The 20,985-nt window shown below is 39.2% G+C and overlaps 1 protein-coding gene across 2 annotated transcripts in view; it reads right to left on the bottom strand.

The window, feature by feature from the left end:
• The window catches only part of LOC117306784 (striatin-interacting protein 1 homolog), a 36,565-nt gene extending 16,258 nt beyond the window's left edge, over positions 1-20,307 (bottom strand). Inside the window, exons 1-10 of one of the 2 annotated variants that reach the window (XM_033791294.1) lie at positions 20,204-20,307; positions 14,892-14,961; positions 12,806-12,880; positions 12,354-12,485; positions 11,441-11,561; positions 10,465-10,533; positions 9,087-9,193; positions 8,317-8,444; positions 7,322-7,501; positions 438-613 (exon numbers count right to left, since the gene is read on the bottom strand). In XM_033791294.1, the coding sequence (XP_033647185.1) occupies positions 438-613; positions 7,322-7,501; positions 8,317-8,444; positions 9,087-9,193; positions 10,465-10,533; positions 11,441-11,561; positions 12,354-12,485; positions 12,806-12,880; positions 14,892-14,961; positions 20,204-20,299 (1,154 nt within the window). In that variant the 5' untranslated portion in view covers positions 20,300-20,307. The remainder of the gene's footprint in view (positions 1-437; positions 614-7,321; positions 7,502-8,316; positions 8,445-9,086; positions 9,194-10,464; positions 10,534-11,440; positions 11,562-12,353; positions 12,486-12,805; positions 12,881-14,891; positions 14,962-20,203) is intronic. The other variant, XM_033791295.1, reaches the window with a different exon arrangement.
• Positions 20,308-20,985: the final 678 nt, after the last annotated feature.

The raw sequence follows: 20,985 nt of genomic DNA, 5'->3' as shown, positions 1-20,985 counted from the left end.
CAAGTAATAAGAATTTATGATAAAAATCTCAAGCCGGTTTTAGCGAGAATAAGGTTACCAGCTAAAGTACAATGTCACACCTACACATTTGTGACTGGTATTCTGCTCGTTTCTGCTTAGCAGACAATTGTTAAGCAATATTTTCTGCTTAAACAGCTCTATGAAAATGTCAACAGTCAAGACAAAGTGATAAGACAAAGTGATCAGACCTAATGATAAAAATCTGAAGCCGGTGTCCCAAGGAATTCTGTCTGCCGGAGATTCTGTTCCCCTCATGTGAAATTAACGTGGAAGAAGCAGGATGATTCAAAAGAGGGCGCTATTAGAATTAGATTGTACACAGTTCGCCATATGGGGGGATCAAATCTCGGGGGGGGGGGGGGGGCTGTACCTCCTGCCACACCCATTTCAGCTTTTAGCGTTCTAACTTCCCATACCGAACTTTTGGTGTCCACGGCAACTGTCTGTTCTCCCTTGGGGACGGTGGTGGCTGCAAGCCGTTTTCATCTTCCTCCTCACTCCCTCCGTTGAGCTGTTCCTCCTTGTTCTCTTCCTCCTTCCGGTCTGGATCCTCGGGCATCGGCTCGTCAATACCGTTCTGTTTGACGAGGCCCTGATGTTCGAGAAAAGAAATCACTCAAATTATTCTCACAGAACTTGTTTTTTCTTTCTAGAAAAGCTGGATATTTTAACATAAATGATGGTTTTTGAAAATGATGAGGAACGGACAAAAAAGTGAGCGTGAGATGAAATTGAAATGGTGATGTATGAATGGTGGTTTGAATGTTAAAGTAGAGATGAATGATAAAAATGCAATGAATCAGGAGGACAAATAGTAAGATTGTCATAGTTTTGGTGTTACCCTTACACCAATATCAGGGTTTGCCCTTTAACTTCGTCAGTGACTAGCCAGCAGGACCAGTTAGCTTGTCAGTTTACTCGGGCCAAGTTCGCGCATGGATAACAAGTTTGCGCAAGGATAAATGGTTAAAGGCAGTGGACACTATTGGTAATTACTCAAAATAATTATTAGCATAAAACCTTACTTGGTAACGAGTAATGGGGAGAGGTTGATAGTATAAAACATTGTGAGAAATGGCTTCCTCTGAAGTGACGTAGTTTTGGAGAAAGAAGTAATTTTCCACGAATTTGATTTCGAGACCTCAGATTCAGAATTTGAGGTCACGAAATCAAGTATCTGAAAGCACACAACTTTGTGCGACCAGAGTGTTTATTCTTTCATAATTTTCTTGCAACTTTGACGAAGGTTTGTTATTTTATGCATATGTTGAGACACACCAAGTGAGAGGACTGGTCTTTGACAATAACCATTGTGTCCATTGTCTTTAATGAGTGGTTGTTCAGTGACATACATAGAGCATGTGCACAGAGGTTGAAGTGAAAACAACTCTTTACATGTCATCCCTGGGCGACCGGCAACTTAACGCATATTATCATTTTGTTATAACTGGTCCATTTTGCACTGTTTATGAAAACAGGTGTTGGGTTACCACCGATGCGACCATGCTCCGGTAGGCTGGTGGCAAATAGTTGACCAACATAGACTTGACTAGATGAGTTTGGGCGATGTTAGTCAAACAATGGTCGGCGATAGTCCTTGCGCAAACTTGGCCCTGGAATTTGAACTTTTCAGTGGTTTACAATTAGACACATGATTTTGTGAGTGAAATGAAATAAATGGGATGGGTAGATGGGTGTGAGAATGTGGGAAAGAGGGCAGGGTTTCAAGAAGGTCGGATGTTAAAGGAATTAGGGTATAGAATGGTAGGCTACAAGGGATACAGAATAAAGCTGAAGAATCTATCGTTGAGCCCTTCTTGTATGAAGTTAGTCTATTTGATTCTAACAGTACGGTACGTAGGTATGTGATGGGATTATGCCTTTGATGATGAGCATATAATTTGCTGCACAGTCAGAGTATGTCATGAGAAAGATATTTGGCTATACAGCAACCCTTCACTGATCTTGAACTCTTGGTGGCAGCAGACACGCCTCCATTACTGCGGTGGTACCTGAAGTTGTACTGCACTGTCTAGCGACAGGTTTAAGGGTTGCGCTACACGGCGATCATCTGATCAGTCACAGGTTATTGGAATTTTACTTTGCAAGTTGCTCGTACAAAAGAACGCTGGTCAACTCGTACGGAAATTTTCCAGGTACAATCGCAGTGTCTGCTGCCACCAACAGACAGTGCAAGATCGGTGAAGGATTGCTGTATAGGACCATCACAGATTTGAATTTGGAACAAACATTTATGAAATAACAACCAATGGCAGCCATTTTTGAAACTTTGAAAAAATTGCTTGTCAGTGTTAGTCAACGTATATTTTTCAAAATTCAAATCTACGCTGGCCCTACAGCCAAATATCCTTTTCATTACATACTCCGTTTGTGTGCCAAGTTCAAGGGTTGTACCAGCAAAGGCACAATTCCCTCAAATATGTCCCCTATCTGTCCCACTATTCAACCCTTGCCCAATGCAGAGCGCACCTCCGCAAAATGCACGTCTACCATTTCCACCATTTCAGGGGAGTCAATTCCTTTGCGTACATTTTGACTCCCAAAATGGTGGATGGCATAGGCATATAAGTGCACTGAACGTTGTGCAAGGCTTCTATAGGCTGATTTGTAAATGTTAACAAAATCAACGCCAAAAGATATACGCCAACCAGAACGGCAAAAAATGGTTACCGGTTAAAAGCCAGGTAATGACTAGTGTATGAGGCTGTTTCCCTGACTAATTTCTTGCTTAGCAAGCAAGATTTCTTAAGAAATATTTACAGCTCTGATATTTCAAATGAAAAATAAAAAAGGTAAGGAGCTATGTTATTCTGCGGAATGTTAAGAGTGCATGGTTTGATGCAAGCATGATATTAATGCATTCAGTGATTATTGGAAAAATGGTTACATGAATCAAGACTGGAGCTTTATTCTGGAAGGTGGCCTTTTTTTATTTCAAAATTTATAACGCCAGCTCAGGAATATAAGATCTTTAGTGCAGTTTATTTTGCGTATTGGCAAAAATTTGCGCGTATCGACCAAACTAATACGCAAACTTTCACACGGAGAGAACCCTGACTAAAAGCACTGAGACAACGATTTGCCGATTTTAAGTAACCAAGGCCACGCTAACAAACCAAAGTTTGCGCATATCGACCAAATACGCAAGCTTGCGCATTGACAGAACCCCAACTTAAAGCACTGAGCCAACAATATGCCATTTTAAAGAACCAAGGCCACGCCAACAAAGCCTCCAAGCTTGATAAAACATTGAATTCATATTTTCATGGCTATTATAACAAAACAATACTCACAAAATTGACCTGAAACCATTGTATGATTGATGAAGAAAATGGTTAGTATTTTAGTCAATCTTTTTCTTGGTTCGTGTTAGGGTGTGAGGAACAAGTGGAGTCTAGGCAAGCAAATGATATAAGAACTATAAAGAGTGCACAAAAACAAAAAATACATGTTTGTAGCTATCAAAACAGTTAAAGGAAATATTTTATATCATGACATTTGAAAAGAAATTGCCCTAGCAATCGTATTGTTTCTCTGTTTTAGACTAGACCGGATGTCTTTGAACACTTTTGATAACCTTGGGTTCCCTTGTACTTGCTTCAATGTCAGATGAAAGAAGCAAGATTATTGGTTTCCCTTGTGGTTTATTGCTTGATTTTTTAACCGAAAATTTACATCCCATTAAGGTGATCTTCTTGCTGCCGCTCCCCAGGTTGTATCGTAAACTTGGGTGTGATCCCTGGCTACACCGCAGCTAATAATTAAATGGATTCTGACTGGCACCCCAGGACCGCCAGCATAGGGCTACATGTAGATAGCTCAGTTGGTAGAGCACTGGCACGGTCATCTGGAACGCGCAGGTTCAAATCCTGCTCTAGTCAATTTGTCTTTGTTCACCCCAAATTTGATCAAGTCAATGATACAAAATAAATGATTTCCTTTAAGTGTTCATGGCCCAGCACCACCAACATGGGGCTAGATAGCTCAGTTGGTAGAGCGCCTGCATGTTAATCTGGAAGTTACCATCCCACTGTAGTCAAATTTTCTTTGTTATTCCTCATGTCAATGATACAAAATAAATTCTTTCCTTCAAGTGTTCATAGACCTTTTCGCAAATACTCATTGCGCAAGCGCTAACTGTTGAATGAGGTGCATGCTGGTCTAGCTAGCGATCAAAGTTGGGGCAGTTTTGGCGGTCGTTTAACCTATTCGGTTGACTTGGCCATTGATTAAACACTAACCAGTGACCGGAAAAAATATTAGTTACTGCCGCCAAAACGCACCTCTGATCGCTAGCTAGACCAGCATGCACCTCGTTCCACGCCTAAAGCCCACGTAACAAATAATTATTTTGGTTGACTTGGCCGTTGGTTGAACACTATTATCAGTGACCGCCAAAACGCACCCTGATAGCTAGCTAGACCAGAACGCCTAAAGTGGGCGTATGGAGTATTTGCGATAAGGTCTACGGTCCAGCACCAAATAAAGAAAGAAAAGAAACAAACTCATTAAATGAAAAGACTGCATAGTAATCAAACTAGAGCAGGTTTCTCTTCAAATCTACGGCATACTACTTCTCTCGTACATGGTGAAGGGGATGGGATGGAGAGATGGTTTTCAGATGGACGATGGGGTTCATGTGACGGACGAAACGTGGACGAAAATGGAGATGCCACAGCGAGAGTCAGAGTACATCATTCGCAGAAAAAAATCGGTTAAAAAAGTGACCGGCCATTAACATATATAAGAGAGAGGGGAGAGAGAAATATATAAAGGATTGCAACGATTGCAAAAGTTATTGGTAGAACTTTGTTTTCTTCTTGCACATAATGAAACAAATGTTTATAGTACGACAAAATAAAATTCAAGAAATGTAGTCTTCAAGTGATGGTACAACATCCTCTTATAAAAAAGGTCACCATGCTTTCATTTTTATTAATAAGGGAATAACAGAGTTTAAAGCCATTTAAAACTGCTAGTGTTTAACTGCTAGTTCTTTTATCAAACGGCCACGACCCTGCAAGGTTTTAAACAGACGTTTAAGACGGTGTCACTACCTTTTATGCCCATTCATAAATACCCTTTTGATAAAAAGTGTAATAATGTTGGAAAATATGTAAAACCAATCAAGAAAGTTTTTGTTATTGGGCTCCGTTTTGCAAAGGGTAAATATGGCATTGACGCTCAACTGTGTGTACATGCATGTACTAATAGGTTTCTTTTAACAATGAGTACTGGCGTATTGATTGCACTACGCGTAAAATAACGCCACATGTAAACGCCTATGTTTAAACACTTCTTACTGTGTTTATGTTATACATTTAAACACCCCCACGTGATGCCCTCTCAACCGATCAGAATGGATAACCTGTCCCTGGTATTTATGAATGAAATTTCTACAACTTGGTTTGTAAAACGATGTTATGTGAACGCCTATGTTTAAACACTTCTTACTGTGTTTATGTTATCCGTTTCAACACCCCCACGTGATGCCCTCTCAACCAATCAGAATGGATAACCTGTCCCTGAATGAAATTTCTACAACTTGGTTCGTAAAACGATGTTATGTCTGAGAAACCAATGTTGTACCATCATATGAAATATACTGGGGCATACAAAACAACACAATTTAGGGGATCTAGCAGAGGGGAAAAAACTTTTATCAAAAACTTTTGAAACTTTTATCAGTTCACTAATTTTGAAAAAATAAGAATCAAGGGTTTTCTTTCTAGTTCAACTCCATTTTTGTCTCCCTCCAATTTTCATGGCTAATTTTGTGACTGATTGTGATGGAAATAAATGAAATTAATACTGGACATTCTCAAGTAAATCATGTTGAATTTTGATAGATAAATGCAAAGAAAAATTATGATTGTTTTTATAAGAAATAACAAAAATTAACTGCTCCAAAAGTTCAGTTTGACAACATACAAATGTTTCTTTTAAAGGTAGGGTCATAGATTGGTTTTGTTAACGTACTACTGATTTATCATCAAAATTATACAGCCACATGCTAATTTCACAAGAACGTTTAATCCATCCCATTTTAGTGAGGTGACACTGGGTACTGTCAAGCAGAAAATATTGCGAAACAATTTTCTGCTTAGAAGATATGAAAACATGATACCAGTCAAACATGATACCAGTAGTTTGGCTGAAAACCTTATTGTGGTAAACAACATTTTGTTGCGCTTAGCTTTTTTTTTGCGCTTAAGCAGCTCTATGAAATTCAGCCCACATCTCTGGCTGCTGCTATTGTGAACAGACACCAACCCTCAGAAATCTGAGAAACTATTCATGCATAAATCTTTTTTTAGTATCAACAAGTTTTTGGATGAAAACCTAGTTAAACTAGGAATACTTTCCCAAAATAACATACCATCGATCCATTTGGTTGGTAAGTTGTTTGCAACAGCTAAGTTTATTTTCTCAAAATAGTATACTGTAACTTTCACAGCTGTGCTTTCCAAGTAAGTTTTTTTGGGGGGTCAGTCAGTTTGGGAGTTGTTAACCAATGTATGACCAAACCTTTCAATAAACTATGTTTGATAAATTGGCATCATGCAAAAGATGTTAGCTGAATTCCTACAAATTAATTTCATGTTTAAACATTCAAAGTCAAATAAATACAAAGAAATGAAAAATTGTTAATGAATAGAACACAAAAAAAAAAAGTACAATGGAGCACCCAGCAATCTAGAAACACAGCAATGATTTCAGTTCCTTTAGTTTTTTTAGGATTATGAATAAGATTGTCATGCATTTCTTTGAGAAAATTTTGCTGTTTTTAAGTGTCTTGGGGTGTCATGGCCTAGCGGATAAGAGCACCGAACTAAAGCTCAGGTGTTTCTGTTCAGCTGAGTGTGGGTTTGAATCCCGGTCGTGACACTTGTGTGGGTTTGAATCCAGTGTTCTTAACCGATCGGCTACGACACGCCACAAAGTAAAAATTTTAATTACAAACATAAACTAACTTGAAGTACATGCAATACATTGGTCATTCTGGGCCCAATTTCATACAGCTGCTAAAGCAGAGAACACTACTCAACAATTTTCTGCTAAGCAGTATTGAGCAGGATACCAGTCACAAATTGTACTTGTGACAAGGAAGTTTGGCTGGTAAACTTAATTCTGGCAAGCCTAATTTTGGTACGCTTAGCTACTTCTTGTGCTTAAGCAGCTCCATGAAAATGGGCCTTGGTTTGGAATCTAATCTAAAGTAGGAGGTTGTTGTGAAGGGGGCGGGAGCAGGGGGGGATAAGAAGGGGGGTGGACTTACCCTACGTGGCTGACCTCTTGGGCGTCTCTCCTGTAGCCCATCCCCCGTAGAGGCGGGAGGGGAGGATGCTCTCATCGTCTTGGTTACCTGGATAGTGTCTTCTTTGACTGGGTCGAGGTCTGCAGCTGCTCTGGCCTTTTGCTTCATCATCTTGTAGTCGTTCAAACCGCCGAGGGAGAACTGGAGAAGACGGGGGGAAAATTAGGCGGTCATTTTAAGGAGGTCAACTTTGGAGGTCAATCTAGGTCAACTTTGTACTTCCTCTTGAGCTCAATTTCACAAGCATTTCAGACAGGCGCTACAGAGTCGTTCCGAACCAAATTCTGAATCAAGAACATGAAAAGTTTGACGTCTCAGACAGTAAGGAGCGACTGGAGGCACTAGAAGTTGGAAGAGCGACAGTCGTTCGGAGTGACTCTGGAGCGCCTTGGTTTCAGATGTTTTATTTTGTTAAGATAGCCTGTCTTAAACCAAAATATATTTAACATAAAAGTGTAACATAAGCAGTGAAGAGTAAATACATGAATACAGAGAGAGAGTCAAAAAGCACAAAGCAAAGAGCAAGAGGTAAACAATGAATAGGGACACAAAGGAGGGGGGCTGAAGGGGTGGGGCTGGTTTGACCACAAGAAGATGGAAACACAAACAATATCAAGGGTGGGAAGAGGTGGAAAAAGAAAGCAATTAGTGAATGAAGCACAGGCTAAAAAGGGTGGATAACTGTGGGGAAAAGGAGAAGTCAAAGACAAAAGGTTATTAGCAATTTCATTCTTGCAGGCCTGTTTGCTTTGTTTTTGAAAGGGCAAGGGCACCAAGGCATTTTTTCCTAAGTAAAGTGCACCCTATGAGTAAATTGTAAATTTCTACTGAAGCATTTGAAGGGCACCAAGGCAATGACCAGGGGAAATGGAGGCAAGCGCCCCCGGTGACTCCGTGAAGTATGAGCCCTGCCTTCTTGGATGTTCTTGGGTGATAAAACTGAAACTTTGACTCACCAACATGGCTTTCCAGAGGAGCAAGAGAATCTTCTTGATCGGAAAGTGTGGGGCGTGGCCTCGGCAGAACTTTGTGGCCATATTGAAGAGAATGATTGCCAGGGAATCTTCCCCACAGATTGGTTGACCTAAAAATGATAAAGATCAAATTACTTCAATTCAAAACACATGACAATAATAATTATAATTAGAATATGAAACTTTTCATGGTGGAACTACGATATAGTAAGGTTTGCGGCAACACCATGTAATGGTAATCTCTAAATGAGTTGTGGTGGTTCTCAAAATAGATGGTGTTACTGCAAACCTTAATAATAATAATTCTATTAATAATAATACTCGGTTCTTATATAGCGGTTTACCACACCCCTAGGGAAGTATATTAAAGCGCTCATTATTATTTCCTGCAAGGTGTGTGGAGCTACATATTGAAGTTTGAGACCTATTCCTTTATAGCACCATGTAATGGTTTACAAGGTGCTGTGGCACAATTTGCTGCTGATCAGAAAAGGAACACCGAGGCAAGCCCCTTCTGTGCACTGGGTTCTTTTCAGCTCCTCTAATAGTTTTTCTTCTTGAGCTCCTTACCAAGAGTGACTTTTTAGCCTCGTTTGGGGCAAACTTGCATACAAACAATAATAAAAATTATAAAAACTATCAAAGCTCCAGATATAATTCCCTATTTCTATACAATTTTCTGAACCAGGGTGTATAGAAAAACCAAAACATGAAAAAAAGAAAACAAGAAATGCAAAAAGTTCCAAACTCACCCAACTCTGCCTTGAAGATTTCTCGCTGCATCTTTTCCGGCTCTGTATCCCTCTCATTGTCCATTCTTAATGTCTCAACCATGATGTACAGCACACTGAGTATGACCCTGGAATCGGATCGATAGAGGAGGCAGAGATAGGTTAGGGGAATAAAAGAACCATAACAACGTAGCTTAAAGAAAACTATTGGTAATTGTCAAACACCAGTCTTCTCACTTGGTGTATCTCAACATATGCATAAAATAACGAACCTGTGAAAATTAGAGCTCAATTGGTCGCCGAAGTTCCGAGATAATAATGAAAGAAAAAACACCCTTGTCACACAAAGTTGTGTGCTTTCAGATGCTTGATTTTGAGACCTCAAAATCTGATCTCTCGAGGTCTCGAAATCAAAATCCCAGACAATTACTTCTTTCTCCAAAACTATGTCACTTCAGAGGGAGCCGTTTCTCACATTGTTTTTTACTACCAACAGCTCTCCATTACTCGTTACCAAGTACGGTTTTATGCTTATAATTATTTTGAGTAACTACCAATAGTGTCCACTGCCTTTAAGCATCCAAGGCCCAATTTCACAGAGCTCTGTAACAGCCAATTTTGTGCTCACTGTACGGTTTCCACGAAAAGGCATGCGAACCTTCCAGTGTTTACTGCACGGAAATGAATGACGTAACAATACAAATCCATGGTGAACGCGCAAAATGGGCACCTAATTTTCCTGCTAACCTGTGAAATATGTTTACAAATTGGCAATTTTGTTTTGCTACAGTAAGCACACAAATTTGTTTACCACTAAGCAGCGCTATTTAATTGGGCCCAGTTTATAACCAGCAGGGTCGAGGCCAAGTCAAACACAAGGCCACGACCATGCAAGGTTTTAAACATACCTTTAAAACTGAGTAAACCACTCTTTTATTGCTCTTCATAAATACCTGGGCTCAATTTCATAAAGCATGTAAGCACAAAAACTTGCTAATCATCTCTTTACAAAAAGTGCACTGGGTTATTTCATGTGCATTACACAACACACAGGACCCACGGCTTTACGTCCCATCCGAAGGACGCACTAATAATGTTTAAGTATCTTGCTCAAGGACACACGTGTCACAACTGGTACTCGAAACCAACACTCTGCTGGATAGAAATATCAGAGCTTGAGTCCTGTGCTCTTTACCGCTCTGCCACGACACGCCATTAAGAGTTTTAGAAACTTGTGTTTGACACATAAAGTTATATATAAAAACTAGAGGGCACACTGGTGATGCTACGTGCACAAATGCAACGGGACGGCATTTTGTAAGATGAACTTTGTAAGATGAACTTTGTACGCGCTATGCAACGCTGCTTTGTCAACTTAGAAAATTGCGCGCACACCTACCTTAAATCAGTGCTGTCTACAATAGACACAGCTGGTTTCCTCAGAGCAGTGGATGCTGCTGCGGAGTTCCTGCAGGAAAGGTACACAAGAAAATATAACTATGAAAGAAAAAACACTCTTGTCACACGAATTTGTGTGCTTTCAGATGCTTTTAGAGGTCTCAAAATTAAATTTGTGAAAAATTACTTCTTTCTCTAAAACTACGTCACTTCAGAGGGAGCTGTTTCTCACAATGTTTTATACTATCAACCTCTCCCCTTCACTCACTAAGGTTTTATGCTAATAACTATTTTGAGTAATTACCAATAGTGTCCACTGCCTTTAATCTGTAAGTTGCAGGTTCAAGTCCAGCTCTAGTCGATGTTCCCTTTTCAATCCCAAATTTTTACTAAGGGAATCAATGTGTGGTGAAGAGGTTTTCAAATAGTGGTTTAATCCCAACGAGGCCTGGTTCTTGATAATTTACCGAGACGAAGTCGAGGTAAATTATAAAGAACCAGGCCTCGGCGGGTTTAAACCACTAGTTGAAAACCGATTTAACACACTTTGATTCCCATTCATAAATACCTTTTCGGTCAAAAACATTGATCATCACTTGTTGGTAAAAAAGTAAAATAAATGCAAAAGTTATAATTGTTCAATGATTTCTTTAAACACAACACCCTCCAGCTATGAAATGGTAGAGCCCTCCGCTACCCTCGCGTAAACAACTCCTTATAAGGGAATGATGTGGGCGTCGCACGTATCGCGTGATGTGGCACAACTGTTTCAGCCGTTGCTCTCAACCAATAGGAATGAAGAAACTGTCTTAAAAAAACAGGTGAAAGGTCGCGTGTCACACTTATAAATTAACACCTTTTACCGTCATTAACAAAAGGTTTATGCACACCCACGTGACGCGCTCTCCACCAATAGGAGTAGAGAAACTGTCTGGGGTATGTATGAATAGAAAATGAAATTCCTAAAGATGTCTTACTCTGCCTCCATGCTAAGGAGTTCCACAAAGGTAGTGAAGACGGAGCATTCATAGAGTAAGAAGCAGTTCTCCCTGGCTCGTTTCACTTGTTCATCTTCGCTGGAACACTCACTGAAACATCCTAAATACCCAAAAAAAGAAAAGCCAAACATGAAATTGAAACTGGTAGATTTCTATTCTGGAGGATGATTGAATAAAAAGTGAAAGTAAAAGTAGTATCTGTGTGTTGGTTGGAGTGCATGGCACCATTCTGATAGCACCGAGGAAACATCTAAAGGAAATAGGGACAAATGTGAGGATAGATCAGTTACAGAGGGCTGCGCTTTTGGGAACAGCGAGGACCCTGAGAAGAAACCCTGAGATCTAAGGCTATGGGATGTAGCCTGACTCGAGGAGTTACCGGCACATGGGAAAATGTAATCTTTCTTTCGCATGCTGTGATAATATGAAATAATAACAATAGTAATATAGAGCCTATAGTGCAGAATCCACATAAAAAGGAGCCCCAGGCACTTCCCACAAACAATAAAAGTAAGAAGTTAAAAATGCTCATGTATAAATGAAACAATACTGAAGACAAAAACATTACTTGAAAAGTCCTGTAATATGTAAAATACCAGCACTGCCAATAACACATTCGGTTATAGAATGATTGTTTCATGGACATCAGAAATCTACTCTCGGTGGTCTAGTGATAAGACATCTACTCTAGCAATGCAAAGGTAATGGGTTCAAACCCCACCATAGTAATTAACTTTGGTGGTTATTTTCACAGAAGTTGGAAAAGCACCGAGTGTAGTGCTTCACACACATCGGTGAAAGGGTAGAACCAAAATTTATAAGCTGTATAAGCCTTTCATAGGTAGATGTTGACTATTTATCATTGGTTTTCCGGTAAAAGAAACGGACGTACCTTGGGCTAGGTATAACAGCGCCCTCGCACTTTTCATCCTCTGCTCATGCTTTGCGCTTTCAATGCTGTTCAGTAGACGGAGAATGTGCATGTGCTGTCTGTCATGGCTGAGCTGTGACCACTTCTCGCTTACTGTAATAAATATTACTGATAGATAAACCAACTCGCCCACTCCAAGGCAACATGTCCCTATAATGTTCGGCCTTTTGACAAGGTGACAAGAGCGTCATCATTGCCGAAGACTCAATTTTGCCACATTTATTTTAAACAATAATTGCATTTTCATAAAATCAAATGAATTCAAGTCAATTGTTAACTCTCAAGTCAAAGTCAAGTCAAATTGCAAGTCAGTGAAATGGGAGACTTGAGTCCAAGTCAACGACTTGTGTCAACAACACTGGTTTGCTGGTTTGGGAATCAGGTAGGGGAGGGGACTTATTAGGATAACTTACTGTATGAGTGGAAGTCCTCTTCAAAACATTTCTGACACAACGCAAACTCTGATTCTTCCGTGTAACTGTACAATTCTGTGCAGGGAACACAAAAGAGGATGACAAATTTATATAACAAAATTGATTGCATGTACATCAGCACTCAGCAGGAGTAATTAAAGAATACCCAGCAACACCAATAAGATTTCCCCAGAATGGTATTACTTGTGCAGGTACATAAAGCAATTGACCAATTTTATTTTAAAGTTATATCATGTCAACAAGCTGCTAGATTTCAATGTTATTCTGCATTCATAAATACCTCAGACAGTTTCGCTATTCCTATTGGTGGAGAGCGCGTCACGTGGTTTATGACCGGTAAAAAGTGTTAATTCATGGGCGTGACACGCGACCTTGCAACTGTTCTTATTAGACAGTTTCTTCATTCCTATTGGTCGAGAGCAACAGCTGAAACAGTTGTGCCACATCACGCGATACGCACACAGCATTCCCTTATAAGGAGTTGTTTACCCGAGGGCGGCGGAGGGATTTACCATTTCATAGCTGGAGGGGTGTTGTGTTGAAAGAAATCATTTAAAGACACTGGACACTCTTGGTAATTATTGTCAAAGACCAGTCTTCTCACTTGGTGTATCTCAACATATGCATAAAATAAAAAACCTGTGAAAATTTGAGCTCGATTGGTTGTCGGAGTTGCGAGATAACTATGAAAGAAAAAAACACCCTTGTCACACTAAGTTGTGTGCTTTCAGATGCTTGATTTCGAGACCTCAAATTCTAAACTTGAGGTCTCGAAATCAAATTCGTTGAAAATTACTTCTTTCTCGAAAACTACGTCACTTCAGAGGGAGCCGTTTCTCACAATGTTTTATACTATCAACCTCTCCCCATTACTCGTTACCAAGTGAGGTTTTATGCTGATAATTATTTTGAATAATTACCAATAGTGTCCACTGCCTTTAACAATTATAATTTTTGCATTTATTTTACTTTTTGACCAAAAAGTCAAAAAGTGATGATGTTTTTGACCGAAAAGGTATTTATGAATGGGAATCAAAGTGTGTTGAATCGGTTTTCAACTAGTGGTTTAAACCTGCCGAGGCCTGGTTCTTTATAATTTACCTCGACTTTCTACCCAGGTAAACAAACCCAATGTTGTACATTGAAAATGTTAAGAAAACACTGTAACTGATTAAACAAATTTGCTAATAAATGTTAAATATAGTAGCAGACAAACTTACCAGTTTAAGTAGAATCATAGACAATCATTTTAAGATGTTAGTTGTAAAATAAATCATTTAAAACATTTCACATATAACTAATGGGAATTATTCTAAAAACAAGAGGTTGATGGATGAGGGTAAACGTTTTACCAACCATTGCAACTGTCAAGTTACTTGACATTGTTGCACAAATATGCAGGTAGACTGGTGCTCTGTTTATGTAAACATTATAACTAAGGCAAGGAATGAGGATCCCGTCCAAATATCCATCCAGCATAAAGTCATGTGTAAAAACTGACTTTCACTATTACATATGTTTAATACAGGCCTGGAATTTCATCTTTGAGAGGGCAAGGCCATTTTCATTTGCAAAGGGCACTTCCATTGGAAATCTACCGCCTATGGGAGTGCACTTTTGAAGGGCCACCAAGGCCAAGACCAGGGCCCAATTTCATAGAGCTGCTAAGCACAAAAATTTGCTTAACATGAAATTTCTTTCTTGATAAAAACAGGATTACCAACAAAATTTCTATTTGTTGCATATTGCTTGTTACTAGTAATCAGCTGTTGTTTGCTTATCCTGAAAATCACATGGAAATTTGGTTGGTAATCCTGTTGTTATCTAGGAAGAAATTTCATGCTAAGCAAATTTTCCTGCTTAGCAGCTCTATGAAATTGGGCCCAGGGGGAACAGAGACCATGGCCTATGTGGCCTCCATGTAATTCCTGGTCTACATGCACGTCACTCCAAACTATACAAATGTGTAATTCCTTCGTCCGATGTTTTAGGAGGAGGGACCTGGAGGGCAATGGGTGAGGGGGTGGGGCGAGGGTTGGGTACGATCTAATTTATACAATCTCACCTGCTATTTCTTGTGTGTATTTGTTTGCATCGTTGTACTCAAAGTCCAGATCAGGACTATCATTCTGACTCTATAAAAAACAAGGAACAACAATATATTCATTGAATTATCTTCAAATGTTTTTTTCCAAATTCAAACCCACCTAAAAACACATCTATTTCGGAAACAATAGCCTTCAAACTTTTGGTTGCCTTGTGTCGTTGTGTATTAGCAGAGTTCTTGTTTTTTGCGCCAGGAGTGTCATCATTGACAGCCATGGCGCACTAGAAATGTTCAACATTATTATTATTAATATTATTAAAAGTTGTTATAATAGTGGCTTCTTATAATATAGAACTCAAACTCCATGACGCCCAGGGCGCTTCAGCATTCAGTATTTTTCCTGCACAGAGGTATGAAGAGCTATGTTTTGAAGTACATGTATGGGACTCCTTTATAAAAGCACCATGTAACAGTTTGCAGGTGCCGGGATGGCGTAATATGCAGCCAATTAAAGACTGGACACTGGACACTATTTGTAAGTGTCAAAGACTAGTCTTCAAAGTTGGTGTATCTCAACATACGCATAAAATAACAAACCTGTGAAAATTTGAGCTCAATCAGTCGTCGAAGTTGCGAGATATTAATGAAAGAAAAAACATCCTTGTCGCACCATGGTCACACGAATCTGTGTGCTTTCAGTGCTTGATTTCGAGACCTCAAACTTTAAATCTGCGGTCTCGAAATCAAATTCGTGGAAAATTACTTCACTTCAAAGGGAGCTGTTTTATCAACCTCTCCCCAATACTCGTAATCAAGAAAGGTTTTATGATAATAATTATTTTGAGTAATTACCAATAGTGTCCACTGCCTTTAAAGCCATTGGACACTTTCGGTAAACAGTATTGTCCAAGGCCCACACTTCGTGTATCACACCTTCTATATAAAATAACAAACCTGTGAAATATTAGGCTCTATCGGTCATCGGAAAACCCACCCTTGTTTCCGCACGTTTCGCCGTATCATGACATGTGTTTAAAATAAATCCGTAATTCTCGATATCGAGAATTGATATTTTTTAGTGTTTTCTCAAAAAGTAAAGCATTTCATGGAATAATATTTTAAGAGAAGTCTTTCACCTTTACGTTCTGTAAACCTTTACGTTCTGTAAACCAGGAACACCAGGGCAATAACTGGGTCATTCCGTGTCAAATCAACCAGTTTTCAGAAAAGTTCCCAGGTGACCCCCTCAGATTTTGATGAAACTTCATCAGAATGATTGAATGTGGCTCAAATGAACACATACAAAAAAGCTAAGTCATACTCCATGTCGTTTGCGAGATATGACCCATTGAAATTTGGTCGAGGCGGCCATTTTGTGCTCGCGCGGGACGCGAAAAGTGATTTTTTTGATAATTTCCGACTTTGAAAGCTCATAATTTAATTATTGTACCAGGTAGAGAGCTCAAATTTGGTATTCCATCTTACTTCTTGCCAAATTTCATGAATCTGCACTCAATTTAGATGTATCTCCTTTAATTTTCTAGTTATGGTCACCTAAAATAGGCACTTTAATCAGCCAAAAATGTTTTTTGTGATTTTTGGGGTCACCCTGTGCCCACATGCGGGGTCAAATAAATCCTATATTCCCTAGGTATTATCTATGGGTGCATATTTATACCCATAAGCAATTATAAGCTCACCAATGCAATAATTTAGAAATAGCATGGGCCCAAAGTTGGTTCCAGCCAGAAAAAGGTCAAAAAGACCCCGCCCGTCTTGACCCCGGTTGACCCCGCGATCAATTGAAATGTTTTTTGAAATTGATACCAGTTAAACATATATATTATATCTACTTATACACCAATTTTCAGCTTTGGCACTCAACTCCTTCATGGTGTGGTGGCAATTTGAATATTATATGTTTTTGGCACATTTTAATGTAATATCATACAGTGTACATGTACATGTACATTCATGTACACATACAATACATGGTAATATATGTTTGAAGCTTGTGTAACTTATTTTTTCTGGCTAGCAAAAAGTAACATCAACGCATTGGCATCTGTGGTGTCTGCGTGATACACAAGTACATATTTTGTTTGAGAAATGAGTGTTTGCATGTGATACACATTAGAGAAGTATTGTTCTAAAAAAGTAGTGTATGGAAAGTAATACCAGCGTTTAATATGCAAATGAGGTGACCATGTGATTGGAAAGTTTAACCAGCATAAACATACCATGGAGGAAACAAAGGGGACTGGGGTTGGGTTAAAACCAGAGAAGAATATGACAGATAGTTAGTGTTAAGTACTGGCAGATTTAATTTGTATTGTGTGGTTTGATCCATGTTTCAAGTGAAACTACACACGGTACACTGGGGTATGGTTCCATACTGGGGTATGGTTCCAATATTTTGTGTGTGTTATGGGAGAATTTTGCAGCACTTCGTGGTACCTGCCTTAAATTATTTATTGCAGTTAAAAACATGCATCATCAACCCATTTCTAAAAACAATTTATAACACAAATAAACTTACTTTTTTGCTAGCCAGAAAAAAATAAGTTACACAACCTTCAAACATATTTTACCATGTATTGTACATGTGTACATGAATGTACATGTACATGTATACTGTATGATATTACATTAAAATGTGCCAAAAACATATAATATTCAAATTGCCACCACACCATGAAGGAGTTGAGTGCCAAAGCTGAAAATTGGTGTATAAGTAGATATAATATATATGTTTAACTGGTATCAATTTAAAAAAACATTTCAATTGATCGCGGGGTCAACCGGGGTCAAGACGGGGGGGGTCTTTTTGACCTTTTTCTGGCTGGAACCAACTTTGGGCCCATGCTATTTCTAAATTATTGCATTGGTGAGCTTATAATTGCTTATGGGTATAAACATGCACCCATAGATAATACCTAGGGAATATAGGATTTATTTGACCCCTCATGTGGGCACAGGGTGACCCCAAAAATCACAAAAAACATTTTTGGCTGATTAAAGTGCCTACTTTGGGTGACCATAACTAGAAAATTAAAGGAAATACATTTAAATTGAGTGCAGATTCATGAAATTTGGCAAAAAGTAAGATGGAATACTGAATTTGAGCTCTCTACCTGGTACAAAAACTAAATTATGAGCTTTCAAAGTCGGAAATTATCACAAAAATCACTTTTCGCGTCTCGCGCGAGCACAAAATGGCCGCCTCGGCCAAATTTCGAACGGTCATATCTCGAAAACGACATGGAGTATGACTTAGCTTTTTTGTATGTGTTCATTTTTGCAACATCCAATCATTCTGATGAAGTTTCATCAAAATCTGAGAGGGTCACCTGGGGACCACTGGTTGATTTGACACGGAATGACCCAACTGCACTGTTTTCTTTTACATGCATTACACAAAACACTGGACCTATGGCTTAACATTTTATCCAAAGGACTCAGCAAAAATGTTAAGCGTCTTGCTAAATAACGACACAACCGAAACTCTTGAGTCTGGTGTTAATTTTTTGCTCTACTGTACCAGGACACACCACAGTTTTACACATGAATATCTAGTTAAACATTGACAATGACATTTTTTTTCCAAACATGTTGAACTGAAGACAAAATGCTGAATTTAACCACCACATTAGACACAGTAATTGTGGCCCTGTATTCTGGGGTCCTACTACTTGCCGTCAACTCGCCGTCAACTCACTTGCGCCGTCAACTCGCCGTCAACTCCTCCAATATACATTTAAAATCCACAAAAGAAGCATAGAACTGTAAAGTATCAGCTCAAAGAGAAATCGCGTAAGTTTTAGGTCATATTTCGGAATAAAAATTGAGTTTTTTTCTCGTGAAAAAATTAACTCTAAGCAGCAAAACCGTCGGCCGCCATCTTGCTTTTTCACAATGATTAGTCTTGGCCCAAGATGTCAATGGTTGGTACTTTTTTTTTATCAACACAAAGTAGTTTTTGTGAATGAATTTTTACCGAAAACCATGAGAAATATGTAGTTTAACCCAGACTTAACACTTCCGTGCCCCTTTTATAGATTTTTTTATGTAAAATTAATGAGTTGACGGCACGAAAATGAGTTGACGGCGAGTTGACGGCAAGTCGGCGAGTTGACGGCAAGTAGTAGGACCGGCATTCTGTACTACTTTTTGAAGTATAGAATTTGAAGGACCAAGTAGCGCCTCAGGCCAGGTAAACACTGTTTTCACAAACAAAAACAAAGACAAAACATCAACAACAAATTTCAGACATTGTCAACAAATGTCAAAGTTGAGAGTTAAGTAATCTTATAATTCAACAACAACAAATAATATTAACGCTGAGTATTGACGGGAAGACCCAGTAACTGGGGCTCTGTGCTCATTTTAAATTTATAAATTTTGACACTTGCACTTGCCTACGAGATAAAAATGTAATTGTAAATGTCAAATTGTTATATTATAGCCCACTTTACTGCACAGCCTGTGCCACTGGCTGCATGTCTGTGACTAGTTGCGATAACACAACCCTCCTCCCGACGGCCGCCAGGCCGGAGGGTTACGAGATTGTTTCGAGCGGAAACAGTTTATCTGGTCCAACACGTACAATTTTGACAGCTAGTCACCAGATTTGCCCCATTTTTACCACTTCCAAAAATCATGACACAAATTCTGAGGGTACGAACTTAATCCGCAATGTCTAATGCAGCCTGCCATAATACTCAAAACAAAACACCATTGAGGTCCGAGGAAATATTTCAAAGAAAAATGGACAAAATGGAGCGAAATTCACAATCACAGGTTCAAATGTCGAACCTGCGTGACAGGAACCTGTCTGTGACAGGATAGTGTGTGCAGGTTAGTGAACATAATTGTAAGTAATCAAGTATTTTGAGGGAAATGTGCTACCACAAGAAATGGGATTCCATCCCATAAAAACAGCAAAGCCAAAGGTCATGAAGGACGAACAATAACAAATTTATCTATGCCCCATCTTCTCTATCAAACAACGACGGCACAGTAAAATAAAAAAATATATCAATTTTTAAACCAAATAATTCATCTTGACAATTCAACAAGTATATTGACTGTTTTCTATTGATTATGGTCACTCAAATTCATACATGCAGAAAATAGTAGGGTCGTGGGGCGAACCATGGAATGGATGAACGAAAAGTGAAGCACAGGAAGCCGGGAAGGAACTCGCTGGATGGAAGGACTGTCGACTGTCAAAACGAAAACAAATGAAAGGGAATTTGTCTTGCTGTTCAGCTTCAGACTCATTGGGAAATATTTGCATCATACTCTTTGGAATCTAGTGAATAACTTACATCTGAATCTCTCCTTTGTCTACGGAGAAGTTCTCGCAGTTTGGGCAGACCGCCGCCTCTCTTTGCTGCCAAACCTCCGGCCATCTGAACCTCCATTATCCAAATATGACGTCATTCACCGCATGAAGCCCAAATTATGTACGGAAGGCAATGGTGAACTGGCCAAATTTTGTGCGCTTTAAAAAGCAAGTTTGGGCGTAAATGAAATATGTAAAGCGCCACCAAGCGACGTGCATTTATTCAGTTTATTTTTTTGTAGTATGTCGTCTGCTACATGTCGTCTGCTGCAACAAAAAGTTGTTTTTTGAAAAAGGGCACTGGACATTTGATTTCATTCCAAAATTACAAAAAGGAAGGTTTCAAATTCTTACTTGTTGGGAGTGGGGGTGGGGGGGGGGGGGTAATTTGTTAAGATAATTCCAACAAGGGAACTTGGCAGACTCTCACAAAGAACGTCAAGCTGGCAACAGCCAAAACCTCATGCAAACATTGGTTTTATGCCTATGGTTATGAATAGCACAAACAGAAATTGAGATTCCATAACTAGACAAGAATACATATTCTAGTCATTGTGAAGTCAGTGGTTAGCTTGGTAGGATTCGAACCCACAACCTTGTGATTGCAAGTCCTGCAGTCTAACCACTTGACCACGTTGACCTTTGATACTTGCAGACTCAAATATCTTTACAACTTTCTTGTAAGTTCTACTCCTACCATGTAATGGCAGGCCTGTATGCTTCGGTTTTGACAAGGGCACCAAGGCATCCATCTTTGTTGAAGGG

Source organism: Asterias rubens, chromosome 2 (assembly GCF_902459465.1).
Source record: "Asterias rubens chromosome 2, eAstRub1.3, whole genome shotgun sequence".
In the NCBI taxonomy this organism is placed as follows: domain Eukaryota; kingdom Metazoa; phylum Echinodermata; class Asteroidea; order Forcipulatida; family Asteriidae; genus Asterias; species Asterias rubens.
This window is presented reverse-complemented; position numbering and strand designations above follow the sequence as displayed.